This window comes from Petaurus breviceps, unplaced genomic scaffold, assembly GCF_028583685.1.
Source record: "Petaurus breviceps papuanus isolate PSGF00001 unplaced genomic scaffold, PetGlider_PUasm1.0 177, whole genome shotgun sequence".
Taxonomy (NCBI): domain Eukaryota; kingdom Metazoa; phylum Chordata; class Mammalia; order Diprotodontia; family Petauridae; genus Petaurus; species Petaurus breviceps.
In genome coordinates, this window is record NW_027185776.1 from 934,783 (window position 1) to 951,330 (window position 16,548).

Below are 16,548 nucleotides of genomic sequence, written 5' to 3' on the forward strand. Positions count from 1 at the left end.
AACTTCTACTGAGGACTTCTGAGAGCCAGCCAGAACTTCTGCTGAGAACTTTCGAGAGCCAGCCCCATGAGTGTGGAGAGGAGGACCTTTGCCTGAGGGAGCCTGTTTTGTTACGAAGGCTTGGGAATGTGGGTGTTCACTGCATTAACTATGTATACCAACTTTGTGGTTACTGTAATGACTTTGACTTTCTAGTTTTGGGACTCAGTTTTCTGGTATTTGAATAAAGGCTTTGGTTCTGTCCTCCATGTGGAGAGCCTGTAACATCTTGTGATTCACAACTACACCAGCATATTCATAGCCACCATGGGTGTTGTGAATATTACACTGGTGTTACATAGGTCCTTTTCCTTTTCTCTCTCTGGGGTACAAACCTAGTGGTGGTATTGCTAGGTCAAAGGGTACAGACAGTTTTATAGCCCTTTGGACATAGTTCCAGATTGTTCTACATAATGGTTGGACCACTTCACAGGTCCACCAGCAATTCATTAATGTATCTATTATCCCTCATCACTGTCAGCATTTGCAATTTCTAATAGGTGTGAGGTGGTACCTCAGAGTTGTTTTAATTTACCTTTCTCTAATCAATAGTGATTTAGACCATTTTTCTTTGGTTTCTTCTTCTGAAGACTGGTTTCTTCTTCTGAAAACTGCCCATTCATATTGTTTGACCATTTGTCAAATGAGGAATGGCTCTTATTTTTACAAATTTGATTTTATTTCCTATATATTTGAGAAATAAGGCCTTTATCAGAAAAACTTGCTACAAATTTTTTTTAATATTACTTCATTGTCTATGGTACCTTGTAGCAAAACATAGTTTCACTAATTATCTCTTTTAGCTATGTTTATTTTTGCTTTTGCTTTATTTGAGATCATGATTGCCACCCCTGACCTCTTCACTTCAGGTCAAGCATAACAGACTTTGCTCCAGCCCTTTATTTCAACTCTGTATCCCCAACACTTAGCAGAGAGCCTGGCACACAGTAAGTCCTTAGTAAGTGCTTGCTTCCTTCCTTTGTTTGGAGATGGTGGGAAGTTGCATGGTAAGTGTAAGTCCAAAAAAGGTTAAGGTGAATGCTTACCAGCCAGGAGCCCCAAAACTATAGAAAGATGGATGGTAGGTTACCTGATTCCTTCTATTAGACAAATGAGATTTTTAGATGAGGGGTAGTAAGACCTTGGGAGAAATGTTGCATTTAGGGTCAGGCAAGACCCCTCCCATATTTTCCAGTGGCCTCAGGCAAGACACTTGATTTCCCTGAATTTTTTATCTCACCTGTTAAACAGGGATAAAAATATTTAAAGTACCAATAATGTCATGCAGTTGTGGTAAGCCTCAAAAGAGGAAATGCATGTAAAAAGTAAGTTATATTTGTTATTATAATTTCTAAATAGAACAATCAAATTCACAATCACCAGTAACTTTTAGAGGTTAAATATCAACAAGGTCTTTCAGACTCCCAAATCTAGCACCCTGGCCACTGTCCCTCCCATATGCCTCTTTAACATTATTAAAGAATATCTATGTTGAGGCTTATATGAACTGATGCTGAGTGAGAAGAGTAGAGCCAGGAGAAATTTGTACACAATTACAGACACAACGTATGTGTGATGACCAACTTTGATAGACTGGACTCTTCTCAGCAATTCAGGGTTATAAACCAACCCCAAAAGACTCATGATGGAGAGAAAGAGAGAAATCCAGAGAAAGAGCTAAGTCTGAACCCAGATTGAAGCAAACTACCTGCTCTTTTTCTTTTTCTTGTTTGGTTTTGTTTCCTCTTTCCCATTGTTCATTCCATCTGATACAATTCTTTATAATCTGACTAATGCCTAATGTGAAAGTACTTGCAGATACTATACTTGATTGTATGCTGCTATGGGTGGGGGGGAGGGAGAGAAAATTTGAAACTCAAGGAATTGTGGAAATCAATCTTGTAAACTAAAAGTAAACAAATTAATAAAGACCAAAAAATAAAGAATATCTATGTTAAAAATATTAAATAAAATATGCACAAAGAGAATATAGTATAACATCAAAATGAAATCAAGAAAATAATACAAAAATGGATGGTTCCCCTCTATTTATATTTAGCTACAGTGGTTTGAAATTAACCGGGACAAAGCAAACCAAATTTAGATATACAGGATAAATCTTATAAAACTTTACATATTTAAAATTTTAATATGCAAAATGACCTCCTTTTTTTTTTGCAATCACTTGTTTTACATAATTTTGCACTGAGTACACAAGATTTCGAAATATATTCTTCTATTCTTCATTTTGAAATCACACTTAGCACACTGGATATAATAAGCATACATTTAATGAATAGTCTATTTTTCCAACTCCAGCCTTGATTATGGCCCATAGGTTTTTAATTTGGAGAAGGTGAATTCCTAGGCCACTGAAGCATATTTGTCTCTGCCTCCTGGAAAAATATCTTAACCTTTTGTGACATGTGACATGGTGCAGGACTGTGTGGCAGTATTGAATCTCTATATGGGAATTTCCATAAACCTTTGAAGATCTCTGCTTGTTATATTAGGATTGATTTGATTGTTTCACAGCAAGTTTGTTAGTCAACAAACATTTATTAAGCACCTACTATATACCAGGTACTGTGCTAAGTTCCTGGGATACAAAAAGACTTTCCGCCTGCAAGGGGCTCACAGTCTAATGGGGGAGATAAGAAAACAAATATGTACAAACAAACCATATACAGGATAAGTGAGAAATACTTAAGGAAAAGAAGGCACTAGAATTAAAAGGGGCTGGAAAAGGCTTCATATAGAAGCTGAGATTTTAGTTGGGTCTTAATGGAAGCTAGGAGGCAGAGATGAGAATGGAGAACATTTTGGGCATGGGAGACAGCCAGAGAAAATGCCCAAGAGATGGAGTGTCTTGTTCACTGTGTCAATGGACTGAAGAGTATGTGTTGGGGAATAAGGTATAAGAAGGCTGGAGAGGTATGAGGGAGCTAGGTTATAAGGGACTTTGAATGGCAGAAGATTTTTTGCATTTGATCCTGGAGATGACAGGAAGACACCACAGTTTATTGTGGGGATGACACGGTTAAACATGCACTTTTAGAAAAATCACTTTGGTGGTTGAATGGAGGATAGACTGGCGTGGAAAGAGTTGAGGCAGGCAGAATTGAGGTGACGAGGGCCTGCACCAGAGGTGTGGTGGTGTCAGAAGAGAGAAGGAGAAGAATTTGAGGGACAGTATAAAAGTAAAATGGACAGGCCTGGGCAACAGCTTGGGTATGGGAGGTGCAAGATAGAGAGAAGTCAAGTATGACACCTAGGCTGCAAGCCTGAGGGACTGCCCTCTACAGTGACAGGGCTGGTGGGAGGTGGGAAAGGTTTAGGCGGAAAGATAATGAGCTCTGTTTTGTTGAGTTTGAGATGTCTACTGTATATCCAGTTAGAGATGTCTGAAAGACAGTTGGAGACAGGACAACAGAGGTCAGAGATTTGATAATCATGCATAAAGATGGTAAACTAAATCTATGGAAGCTGCTGAGTTCACCAAGACAAGTAGTATAGAGGGAGAAGAGAAGAAGACCCAGGATAGAACCCTGTGGAACACCTAAGGTGAGAGGGCATGATTGGATAAGAATCCAGAAAGAAGGCCAAGAGTGAGCAGGCAGACAGGAAGAGAACCAGGTGAGAGTGAGAGAGTATCAAGCAGAGAATGATTAACAATGTCAGTGGTTGCAGAGGTTGAGGAGAATGAGGAGGGAGAACAGGCCACTAGATTTGGCAGCTAAGAGAGAATGCTGGTATCCTTGGAGTGAACAGTTTCAGTGGAATGATAAGATTGAAAGATAAAATGCAAGGAGGTAAGAAGAGAGTGTGAGAAGGGGCGGCTAGGTGGTGTAGTGACTAGAGCACTGGCCCTGGAGTCAGGATGACCTGAGTTCAAATCCGGCCTCAGACACTAGACACACTTACTAGCCGTGTGACTTTGGGCAAGTCACTTAACCCCAATTGCCCTCCAAAAAGCAAAAAAAAAAAAAGATGAAGAAGAAGTGTGAGGAGAAAAAGCAGAGACACCTGTTGTTGAGGATCCTTTCAAGTTTGGCTACAAAGGGCAAGAGATAAAAGATGATAATGGGTACAGAAGAATCAATGAGGGTTTTTTGAAGATGGAAGAGGCATGACCATGTTTGTAGATAGTGGAGAATAAAGCAGTAGAGAGGGAGAGAGCAAAAGTAAGGGAGAGAGTGGGGATGACAGAAGAGATGGAATGGGATCATTTGAATTAAGTAGAGGATAAGGAAGAAGGCCTTGGTAAGAGTAACACCACTTCATCCCATGAGGCAGGGTAAAGGAGGAGGCAGTCACAGAAGACACCTGAGTGATAGATGAGAAAGAACAGAGTTTGTTGGTTTGGGGCTGTTTTCCATTTTCCATTGCACGCACTTTTGTCTGTTTCCTGTTTCATTGTAGGCTTGATCCTTGAAATGCTTGACCTTCCTATACTAACAGCTGCTACAATATCTCTGTTATTAAAGGGTGCTTTTTTTTTTTTTTTAAAGCAATCGGGATTAAGTAACTTGCTCAAGGTTACACGGCCAGTTATTTCTGGGTGTGGTGCTGAGTATCTGAGCCCGGATTTGATCCAGGTCATCCCGACACTGGAGCCAGTGCTCTTACTTGCTGAGCCACCTGGCCGCCCCTAAGCAATTGGGGTTAAGTAACTTGCTCAAGGTTACACGGCCAGGTGTTTCTGGGTGGGTGCTAAGTGTCTGAGCCCGGGATTCGATCTCCAGGTCTTCTCAACACTGGAGCCTGTGCTCTTACTCGCTGTGCTACCTAAAGGGTGCTTTTTAAGAGCTATAGTTTTCATGTCTCCTTGGACTAATATTTATTCTCAAAACCAAAGAATTTAAAACTAAACAGAAGAGAGCAGTGAAACATGTACATATAGCATGACTCCCAATATGAAACCGAGAACTCAGTTGATAGAGAACTAGCCAAAGGTGGAGAAATCAATTCATTCTAGTTTCATTTGGTCAACATGAGATGTCAGAGTCAGTCTATTATTAGTAGAAGTATGACCACTGCTGTTACGACATGGAATTTTACAAATATTATTGCTTCTCCTTACTAACTCACATACTACTGTAAAGCACTACAATAAAAATGCTAATAATTTCCAAACTAATTTATACATGTAAAGCAACATGAATCAAAATACCAATAGGTTATTTAGTAGAATTAGATGTTGTAAAAATTTTAAATGGAAAAGTAGGCAATAATATTAAAGGAAGAATGAGTGAAGGGGGTCTTATCCTTTAAGACTTCAAAATATATTATAAAATAGTAATTTTAAAAGCTGTCTTGTACTGGGAAAATATAGAAAAAATAAATTAATGAAACAGAACATAGAGAATTCAGAAATAGAACTCAAGGGAGAAAAATCATTTTCTGTTTTGTCTGTGTGTCTTGGTTAAGGATTTATAAGGAGTCCTTAAATTATGGAACTCTCAGTAAGAAATTCTCTTCAAACTCCTCATTCCCCTCACCCCCATCACTGTAGGTAATCAACTGCTTGGCAACTTGTATTCTTACAGTTACAAGAGTTAAATGACTTGCTTAGGGTCCCACAGTATATGTCAGAGATGAGGACTTACTTAACCCAGGTTTTCCTGACTTCCAGTTCTAGTTCTTTTTTTTTTTTTAATGAAAGGAAAAGCATTTATTAAGCACTTATAATATGCGAAGCACTATGATAAGTGCTGAGGATACAAACAGAAAAGCAAGAAAGTCCCTGCCCTTAAGAAGCTCACTTTTTTTTTCTTTTTGGAGGGCAACTGGGGTTAAGTGACTTGCCCAAGGTCACACCGATGGTTTTTGGGTTGTGTCTGAGGCCGGATTTGAACTCAGGTCCTCCTGACTCCAGGGCCAGTGCTCTATTCACTGCACCACCTATTCACCCCTAGAAGCTCACATTCTAAAAGGGAATGAGAACAAGTATAATAGGTTCCAGCTACAAGTCACTTGGAAGTTTCAGGAGTCCTTAAGGTGCAATGGCAAAGCAGATAATAATACATTTCCCTTGATGTCATTTACATGAATCAAAACCCTATTTGCTTCTGATGCTGAATCGTTTGACAGTGGCAAGGACATTGTTGTCAAAAGCTTTCTTTTCTGGGTCTTTAGGCAGCTCTCTATTTACTAAGGCAGCAGTCTTCACATGTGGGGTTGTGGTTTCACCTAAAGAAGCATGAGATCGTAATTCGGATGATTGGAACATGGCTCACGTTTCACCCTCACTGTAAGAGCCGATTGTGGGTCTTCTTTCCAAAATAATCCTACCTCTATTCATATTCCCCAGCACTCTCCCATTCCATCTCCTTCCTCCACTGGATAAGCTCCCAATCTTCCTTTAGGATTCCTTGATATTATTGCCTACAGGATCCTTTAGGGCAGTTATAATCCAATAACTCCTCAGGATCCATAGCAACAGCTTGGCAGATGCCATTGGTAAAATCTACCCTGTCCATGCCCTCTTAGCATATCCCACCCCATCTACCAAATTACTTCTTGATTTTGTCAGACAACATACTAAACTCTCTCCCCACTCCCCCATTCCTACCTCCAGTTTTCACTTTGGATGGGAAAAAGTAGGTGAGTGGGTCCCACAGGATGCACAAGTATGAATGGCCTGTGATCTTCATCATATCGTCATTATAACTTCAAGGAACCCTATCCTTCTTGAAAACTTCCTAATCAGGACACCACCGTTCTGTCAATCACCCAGGCTTACAAGCTGGATATCATCTTTCATTCTTCTTTCTTCTTTCTCCCTTCCTCATATATCCAATCAGTTCCCAAATCTTACTTCTATCTCCACATCTCTCACATCTGATCTCTCCTCTACTCTTGACTTTGCCATCACTCACAAATATTCCACATCCATGTTTATAAACTCTAAAATTCCTTTATCTGATCAGAATCTTTTATCTGTCTATCTTTCCCTCTACCTTCATCCTCAACATGACATCTAATCCTGCTATCTCTTGGTTTGTTCCCAGATTATCACCTCTATACCAGCTATACTCTCCTCCTTCCTTCTCTGCCTTGACCAATGATGGAATCAGTTTGTCTCTAAATTGCACTCTAGGTCTGAATCTCTGGCCCTCTTCTCTTACCACCCACCATATCTTGCCAAACTCGAATCTTTGATTATGCCCACCATCTGCCAACTTCATTCTTTTTTTTCTTTTTAGAGCAGGGAGGGCAGGGCAATTTGGGTTAAGGGACTTGCCCAAGGTCACATGGCTAGTAAGTGTTAAGTGTCTGAGGTCGGATTTTGACTTAGGTCCTCCTAACTCCAGGGCCACCTTCATTCTTATATATGTGCTGCTGAATGAAACTGGAAAACAAAATCACATAATCCTCCTATTTTGGTCTATCACAAATTTATGTCACATAATTTCAACTCAGCCTTCAAGATGAAGTAATTCTTTCATACTTCCATAATTAATTCACTCTCAGAAGTGAGCCACTCACAAAGGTGGCTACTCTAAACCTTTCCAATCCTCATCCATCCAGCCATAGCACTGTGTGCACCCCCCAAAACTGTGTGCAACAGAAATCCTTACCCAAATAATACTCAGAGGTTTCTCAAGGTAGGAAGCAGAAAAGAATGGTTTAATATGATCTCGAGAAAAGGCCACCCTCCTGACAAATGGTTAGGGAGGAGAAGCAATTTATAAAAGGAAATGGTGAAGTTATAAAAGCCCTAACATGGAATTCTCCCCCACCCTCCTCCTGACCCTTTTCTTCCATTGGCTGGAAGTTAGGTGTACAATCTAAGCATGGCAATCTACCTCAAGTACCAGAACAAGGAAACAGTAGATTACCCAATGTACATTTGAGAAAGCACTTCTGTCCTTATTTGGCATATCTTGTGCTGAGGTGCTACTGGGGAGGGTCTTCATTGCTCTAAGTCCCAGATTCCTGCAAGGTCGGGTGACCTCTAAACTTAGGCCTAGTGGCTGCTGAAGCCACTCTAGATTTAAATTTTCAGAATGGGGAAACTTCACTGCAAATTATCCCTCACAGCACCCAAACGCTCAGTTGAGGGCCTATCTTAATACTTAACTGAAAAAAACCTGAAACCATTTATTCGATGACAGCTTCTACTTCTCCCCTCTTGATCTCATTTCACTCGGTTATCTTTTGCCATCTCCATCTTTACCTGTCTCACAAAGAGAGAGTCTTTCTCCTTGCTACAGTAAACTCCTCTACATGCAACCTTAATCCCATTCCATCCTGTCTTCTCCAGCAGACTGTCCCTGACTTTACCCATTCTTGCACTAATTATCAACCTTAACTTACTTATTGACTGTTTCCCTGCTCCCTACAAATAAACTCGTATCTCTAACCATTAAAAAAAACCAACCCTCACTTGATGTACCTATCTCTGCTAGCCATCATCCTTTCTTTCTCCTCCCCTTTGCAGCTAAACTCCTTGCGAAAGTCACCTATACTTGGTGCTTCTGTTTCCTCTCATCTCACTCCATTCTAAACTCTCAGAAGTCTGGCTTCTGACCTCATCATTCAATCGACATTGCCTTCTCCAAAGTTATTGATGTCTTAGCTGCCAATCTTTTTCTCAATCTCCATCTGTCTTGATCTCCATGCCACTTTTGACATGGTTGATCACCCTCTTCTCTTAGATAGTCTCTCCCTTTTCCATTTTCAAGATAATTATTCCTCCCGCTTCTCCAATCTGTCTGATCATATCCTCTCAGTCTCCCTTGCTGGTTCTATAGGCAGGTCATGCCCACTAACCAGAGGTGTCCCGTGTGAGTTGGTCTGGGGCCTCTTCTTAGTCAGCCAATAACAGTTTATTAAATGTCTATCATGTGACAGGCACAGCGTTAAGTGCTAGGGATACAAAGAAGGGAAAAAGTGCCAGCCCTTGAGGAAGTGGGTAATTTAACAACAAGCAAACATTTACATACAAATAAGCTATAGCGAGAGAGAGGATAAATGGGAGATAATTAGCAGAGAGAGGGCCTTATAATTAAAAGGAATCAGGAAAGACTTCCTGGAGGACTTAAGGGAAGCCAGGAGGCAGAGAGGAGGAAGGAGAGCATTGCAGGTGTGGGGGACAGCCAGAGAAAATCCTGGGACCAAGGGATGGAATGTCTCATTCAAGGAACGAAAGAGAGTACCTGGGGGATTCTAAGTATAAGGAGATCAGAAAGGCATATGTATGCATGGGGGGGAGGGGGGAATTCAGGTTATGAAGGGCTTTGAGTTCCAAACAGAAGATTTTGATAGCTGAGGTGACAGAAAGTCACTGGAGTTTACTGAGTATGGGAGTGACACGAGCAGACCTGGGGTTAGAAAAATCACCAATGTGGCCCAAAGGAGGATGGACACAAGTGGTGAGAGACTTGAGGTGAGCAGACCCGCCAGCAGGCTATTTAAATAGTCCGGGGGTAGGTGATGAGGGCAGGTGCTCAGTTATCTGGCAGTATCAAAGGAGAGAGAAGAGTATATTCCCTTTTCCCTCTAAACTACCTTGTTTGATGCTCTCATCAGCTCCTATGGGTTTAATTATCATCTCTGTGCAAATGTTTCCATTTGCATATTTATATCTAAATAGCCAGCCCTAGCCTCCCTCCTTGGCTCCAATCTCACATTACCTTTGTAAAGGCTTTTGCCTTTTGGATATCTCTGATCGGATGTTCTATAGGCATCTCAAACTCAACCTGTCTGAAACAGAACTAATATCTTCCCCCCCCAAAAAAACATTTCCCTCTTCTGAACTTCTTTATTACTGTCTGAGGGGAATTACCATCTGCCCAGCTACCCAGACGGCCAACCTCATAGTCATCCTTCATCCATCATTCACATTTGTCATGGTAATAGAAATCTGAAGATCTTCCCTGTCCCTTAATAAGCCTAAATTGAACTTGATGATCTTTCCTGATTTGAAAATATATTCTGCCCCCTTAAATAGGCTGCATGTGCTCACCTGGAACCTGTGGTGGGAGGCTTGTTTTTCAGGAAGGCACAACTTTTGTTACTTTGTAGTCAAGTGGGTCATGAGGGTTGTGATGTTTTCTGACCCTGGAGAAGGCTATACATACCTCTGAGGCAAGGTTTTGCTTTGGGGCTCACTTTGGGAAGAGCTGTGTGATTTGACCGAATGACACTCTGGGCAGCCGTTGCGCCCCCTGGCTTTGAAAACCCAGGTGACTAACTAGGTATGGATGTAATGGTTAGACAGCTATAAGTCATGTCTGCTGAACTGTGAATTGTGTTATTTTCTCTTATAACTTGTTTGTATTCTCTGAAGTTCAAGGTGATGACTTTTTCCCCTGAACTAGGTAAATGATATATGTTTGATTGATTAAAGTAATTCCTTTAGAAAAGCAGATCAAAGAACCTGTGCTAGCAGCCATCCTGGGTATGCTAGGGTGTTTGCTGCTACAACACAATGACAATCTATTGTTGAATTGTTTCTACACTTCATAAGTAATCATATATGCCCCCTTCTGGCTATTCACACTGCCACCTCCCTGGTGTAGATGTTCATCATGACTATTGTAGCAGCATTCTGGTAGGTCTCTCTGCCTCATGCCTCCCCACATCAATCCATCTTCCACTCAGCTGCCAAAGTGTTTTTCCTAAAGCATGTGTCCCAAGCATGTTACATCCCCCTCCTAATACTATACCCCATCTCAATAAACTCTAAGTGGTTCCATATTACCTCCAGAATAGAATATAAAATCTTCATTTTGGCTTTCAAAGGCCTTTACCATTTGGCCATTTCCTATCTTTCCAGTTTTCTTATACTTTGCTCCCTTCCACATACTCGGTGATCCAGCCATACTGAATGACCTTCTTGTTCATTCTTGCACAAAACACATCTTTCAACAATGCACTTTTCACTGGCTATCTTCCTGGTTCTTCTCTCTCTCTCTCTCCCCCCGCTCCCGTCCAAATGTTCTCCCTCTTTACCCAGCCTTCCCTGAAGACTATGCTCAAATCCCACATTCTACAAGAAGCCTTTTCTGGTTCTACTCTCTTCGTAACCCTCTCTGTCTCCTTCTTTCCTCCAGGACCTTCTCTCTGAGATTATCTTCTATTTATTAACACTGCTACTGTGTTTCCCCAATAATAAGACACTGTCTTATTAAATTTTTTGGACAGAAAAACACCAGAGGGCTTATTTTCAGGGGAGGGCTTATTTTAATGAACATTGACAGCAATTTTAATAAGCAGGTAAATGTGAACAAAAAAATGTACCTTTATTCAATAAGCAAATCACTGGGGAAGAACAGGATGACGCGCTCACTGCTGCAGCTCTGATTGGATGCAGCTCGGAGCGCGGCGTGCATTTCACGGGGGGGGGGGGACCGTGGCACATAAGCCCTACTGTAATGTAGCGTGTAGCGCAGGGGATCACCTTCACTACAGTAGCAATCTCAATAGGGCTTATTTTCGGGGGAGGGCTTATTTTAGAAGAATCTTACACAGTAAGGGGAGGGCTTATTTTCGGGATAGGTCTTATTATCGGGGAAACATGGTAGGTGTAGTAGCTGTATGACCCTGGGCAAGTCACTTAACCCTGTTTGCCTCAGTTTCCTCATCTATAAAATAACGAGAAGGAAATTACAAACCACTTCAGTATCTTTGTCAAGAAAACCAACAAAAGGGGGCATGAACAGTTAGACACAACTAAACACCACCACCAACAACATATCTTGTATGTACACCTTTTTTTTGCTTTTGCTTTCTGGAGGGCAAATGGGGTTAAGTGACTTGCCCTAGGTCACATGGCTAGTGTTTGTGTTAAGTGTCTGAGGCCAGATTTGAACTCAGGTCCTCCTGACTCCAGGGCTGGTGCCACCTCGCTACCCTGTATGTACACCTTTTTATATGTGGTCTTTCCAATTAGAATGTGAGTTCCTTGAGGGCAGAAACCATGTTTTTGCTTTATTTTGTGTCCTGAGAACCTAGCTCAGTGCCTGGTACATACTAAGTGCTTAATAAATGCTTGATGACTGACAAAGCCCCACCCAGTTCAGGTCTCTCTACCTCTTACCTGGACTACAGCAATAGCTTTCTGACTGACCTCTCTGCTTCATCTCTCTTTCTTCTCTAATCTATCAGGCAAATACTTCTCAAAGTGATCTTCCTAATCATGGTCTGGACAATCACTATTTACTCAGTAAACTCCGGTTGCTCCTTGCTGATTCTGGGATTGAATATTGTTTTATTACTTTCAAAAATTCTATTTTTGTGTAAATATATATATATATATAATTATCAATATATTAGCATATGCATATACTTGCATTTTATAAACATTTACACTGATTGGAGTGTTTGATCAAAGAAGTTTAGAGATCACTGAACTAGTTAGTAAAAGGTAATTTTACTGGGGAGGCTGCCTTATGCATGAGTAATAGAATATATCCTCCTAGGGGGTGAAGTCTGTCTTATTTTTATATTTGTATCCAGTGTCTAATACAGTGCCTAGTACATAATGAAATGCTTGTTGATTAACTGATAGTAGGAAGAACATTGAAGTAAGAATTAGGATCCTGGATTCAGAGAGCCCTATCACTATGATGGCCAGAAAAGGATGATTTTTTTTTTTAAAGTCAAGATAACTCTTGAAGATCAAGTACTCAATTAGAAAGGATATCTGTATCAACAAAGAGGTGTAACCACCCCAATGAAATGATAAATCTTTAAAGTAGTGATAACTATAACACTAATAATTGGATCATAGTGAGGAGTTTGATTTTACTTTTACACTTAAAACTAATGAAGGGACAGCTAGGTGGCACAGTGAATAGAGCACTAGCCCTGGAGTCAGGAGGACCTGAGTTCAAATCTGATCTCAGACATTTGACACCTACTAGTTGTATGACCTTGGGCAAGTCACTTAATCCCAACTGCCTTGCCTTCCCCCCCCAAAAAAAAAACCAAAAACTAATGAAATTACTCCCTATATATGAAAACGTTATAAATAAATAAATGTATATAGGCAGGTATGTGTGTATACATACACACACACACACACACACAGAACTTAATGAAACAGTAAGATTCTAGACTATTGTAGTATGAAGTATTCCCAAATGGATCTTGGTAAGACAACTGAAATCACACTTTTGTACCTTCCTCCATCTTCTGATCTAGCTTTGTACAAGACTAATGAAAAAAGTAAATGCCCAATAAATAATCCATCAAAGAATATGAACAGTTCTCAAAAGAAGAATTATAAACTACTAGCAACTATATAAAAAAAGACATGTATGCAAATACACTGTTGGTGGAACTGTGAAGGTATCTGACTATTCTGAAGAGCAATCTGGAATTATGCTCAAAGAATAATAAAACTGTGTGTGGCAAAGGACCCAGCAACACCACTATTAGGTCTATTTCCCAAGGTGATCAGGAAAAATGGAAAAGAATCTATATGTTTTATAATACTTATAGAACAACTCTCCTTGTGGAGGCAAAGAACTGGAAATTGAAGGGATGCCCATCAACTGGGAAATGGCTAAACAAGTTGTGGTATATGATTGTGATGGAATACTACTGTGCTGTAAGAAATGATGAGCAAATTGATTTTAGCAAAACATGGAAAGACTTGCATGAGATAATGAAAAGTGGAATGAGCAGAAGCAAGAGATCCAGTAACAGTAATATTGTTCAAAGAATAACTGTGAACGACTAAGCTATTTTAAGTATTACAAATATTCAAATCAACTACAAAGGACTTTTGAAGAAAAATGTTATCCACCTCTAGAGAAAAAACTGATAAACAAAAGTATTCGTAGTATGGTGTTACATATATGTATATATATGTATATATGTATATACATATATGTGTCTGTGTTATATGTCTGTGTCAAATGGTGGCCTTCTCTAGTGTAGGGAAAGAGAAAGGGAGACAGTTCAGAGTTTAAAATGTAACAAAAAAAAAATACAATTAAATAAAAAAAAAAGAAATATGCAAAATAAAACAACAGCAAACTGTCTATGGGAGCAAAAGATGGGAATAGTCAATGTGACTAAAATCTTACATCCCTTTTACTCAGAGATTCCTGAGATCAGTGACTAAAAGAAAGGCTCCATATATACAAACATATTTACAGCAATACATTTTTTTTATGGTAGCAAAGAATTGGAAGTAGATACCCTTTGACTGAAGAACAGCCAAACAGGTTGTGATACTCAAACGTAATGGGACATTACTGTGTTCTAAGGAACAATGACCATAATGAATCTAGAGAAGCACAAGAAGATACATGACCTGATACAAAGTAAATTAAGCAGAACCAGGAAAACCATATACAGAATGACTACAGAAATGTAATTGTAAAGAACAATAACAGAACAACTGAGAAAAAATGCTAAGTTATAATGACCAAGATTGGTCTTGAAGAGGCATCTCCCTCCATTTGCAGAGGGCCTATGGATGTAGAACACAACATAATGATAAGCTTTTTCCACTTTTTCCTTTCTTGATACTGTGTTTTACATGGTTGTTCTCTGAGAGAGAGAGAAACATTACAAAATGTAGATGATTAAAAAAAATAAAAATTTTGTTTAAGTAAATATATCATTAATAAGGTAGGCAAAGTTCTTCATTGGACATGTAAGTGTAGAAGCCTATAAAAAGTACTTAAGTATTTGTAATATTCTTGGATTCAGATTTGTAAACTATGTTTTAGCAAAGGCAAAATAATATTGCTGCCTTTTTCATCACTAAATATGTATGAATAAAAAATAAAATATACCTTTGTGGGTTTGTATCCAAACAGCATTACTACAGCAACTTTAAAGTCTTCTCTACTTAGATAGCCTTTTTTATCTTCATCACATGCTTCAAATACCTAAAGAATGTTAAATATATTTAGTTAGAGCAACACTCTGGTTTTTTATTTTTTGTGTAAGTGGTCTTGAATTTTTGTTGATCTCTGAAAGGAGATCAAAAACTCAAAGAAAAAGGGGGATGATCAAGGGCACCTTTCTTCATTAATAAGCTCCAGCAATGACATTTCTCTTCTTTCACGATTAGGATGGAATCAATTCAATTTAACATTTATTAAGGACCTCCTGTGTGCAAAGCACTATATTAAGCTTAAGGTGTGTGGGGAGGTTAGGAGCAGCACTGAAGAAAAATTGTGTTCTATAGTTAATTTTAAAGAATTTTTTGGAGAAAAATTGTGTTCTATACTTAATTTTTAAGAGCAGTATGCTGTTGCCACCTTGTGTCTAAAAAGCCATAAACCAGTGACTTATTAGGGACTTTACTCCCCTATGGCCCTGCTCACTATCCTAGTAACTTTCTTAATAATAATTAGCATTTATATAAGCATTTTAAGGTTTACAAAGCGCTTTACGAATATTATTCATTTTGTTCTTACAACTCTGGGAAGTAGGGGCTATTATTATTCCCATTTCACCTAGGAGGAAACTAAGGCTTAAAACACTTATATGATTTGTCCAGACCAAAGCACTATGCCCAACAGATGAAGTTTCCTTTATTAAAATGTAGGCTCCTTGAGGGTGGGGATTGTCTTTACTTTTGTATGTCGGTGCTAAAGTACAGCAGAGTGCTTGGCACATAGTACACTATACGTTTCATGAATGCTTTTTCTTTAATTTTTTCATGCAAAAAGTGGCAGTCGCAGCTCTCAAGGGCTTAGCATTCATTCAGCCGGGTGGTGCATTCTCTAAAAGCATCCAAGAACTTTTAGAAGATGGAATATCCAGTCCAACTTACTCATTTTACAGAAGGATTTGGACAGAAGGAACTTTCAGGGTACTATGCACCAAGGTTGGGAGGGGAAGCCCCAATTTTCTGGCTTTTAAGCCCCGCGTCTAGGCTGCCTGCCTCGGGGCGGGGTTGGACCATTCTCACTCAGAATCCAAGGTCAAGTTCGCCTCCCACCCCCACGCCCTCAGGGTCTTCTCAAGCCTGAAGCCAGGAAGAGACACCTACTTTCACCCACTTCCGCCGATCCGAGGGCCGGACTTCACGTCCCATGCACCAGGCTCTGGGATCGGCAGCGAACATCTCAGGGTGCCCCAAGCAAAGATGCAGGTGCCAAACTGTCCAGGGTCACAGTCTTCCCCGCCGCCACTCCGCCAGAAAAAAAAAAAAAGCCGACTGCCGCTTAGCAACGCAGACGCTTCTCCTATTGGACTGCACCTTCTCGCGTCATTTCAAGTCTGCGCTCCCATTGGTCGCATGCTTTTCGCTTGGCCACACCCCTTCGCAAAGTAGAAGTAGCCGGAACCGCCTTCCAAGCCAAATAGGTGCCTGCTTTTAGCTCCTCCCATTTCCTTCTCCAGTGTTGCTGTTTAGGGAAGGCAATAACTGGCGGTTGGTCCTGGAAGAGCTTGGAGATCATCTGGTAGGTGTGGAATCTGTAAAGAATAGTGTCTTCACTCCTGAGTTCATTCAACAGATTTTTATTGATCTCCTGCTTTGTACATAGCACTTTGGCAAGCTGAGAAGCATGTGAATAAAACATGCAA

General features: G+C 40.1%; 2 protein-coding genes across 10 annotated transcripts in view; one reads left to right on the plus strand and one right to left on the minus strand.

Annotated features, from left to right (window-relative positions):
- Positions 1-16,213, minus strand: part of EFCAB11 (EF-hand calcium binding domain 11) — a 203,544-nt gene extending 187,331 nt beyond the window's left edge. For all 8 annotated transcript variants that reach the window (XM_069085979.1, XM_069085983.1, XM_069085977.1 and 5 more), the window contains exons 1-2: positions 16,010-16,213; positions 14,802-14,897 (exon numbers count right to left, since the gene is read on the minus strand). In XM_069085979.1, coding sequence (XP_068942080.1) covers positions 14,802-14,897; positions 16,010-16,084 — 171 coding nt within the window. In that variant the 5' untranslated portion in view covers positions 16,085-16,213. The remainder of the gene's footprint in view (positions 1-14,801; positions 14,898-16,009) is intronic.
- Positions 16,214-16,334: 121 nt separating this feature from the next.
- Positions 16,335-16,548, plus strand: part of TDP1 (tyrosyl-DNA phosphodiesterase 1) — a 160,912-nt gene continuing 160,698 nt past the window's right edge. The window contains exon 1 of one of the 2 annotated variants that reach the window (XM_069085970.1): positions 16,335-16,424. The gene's annotated coding sequence lies outside the window, so the exon portion shown is untranslated. The remainder of the gene's footprint in view (positions 16,425-16,548) is intronic. The other variant, XM_069085974.1, reaches the window with a different exon arrangement.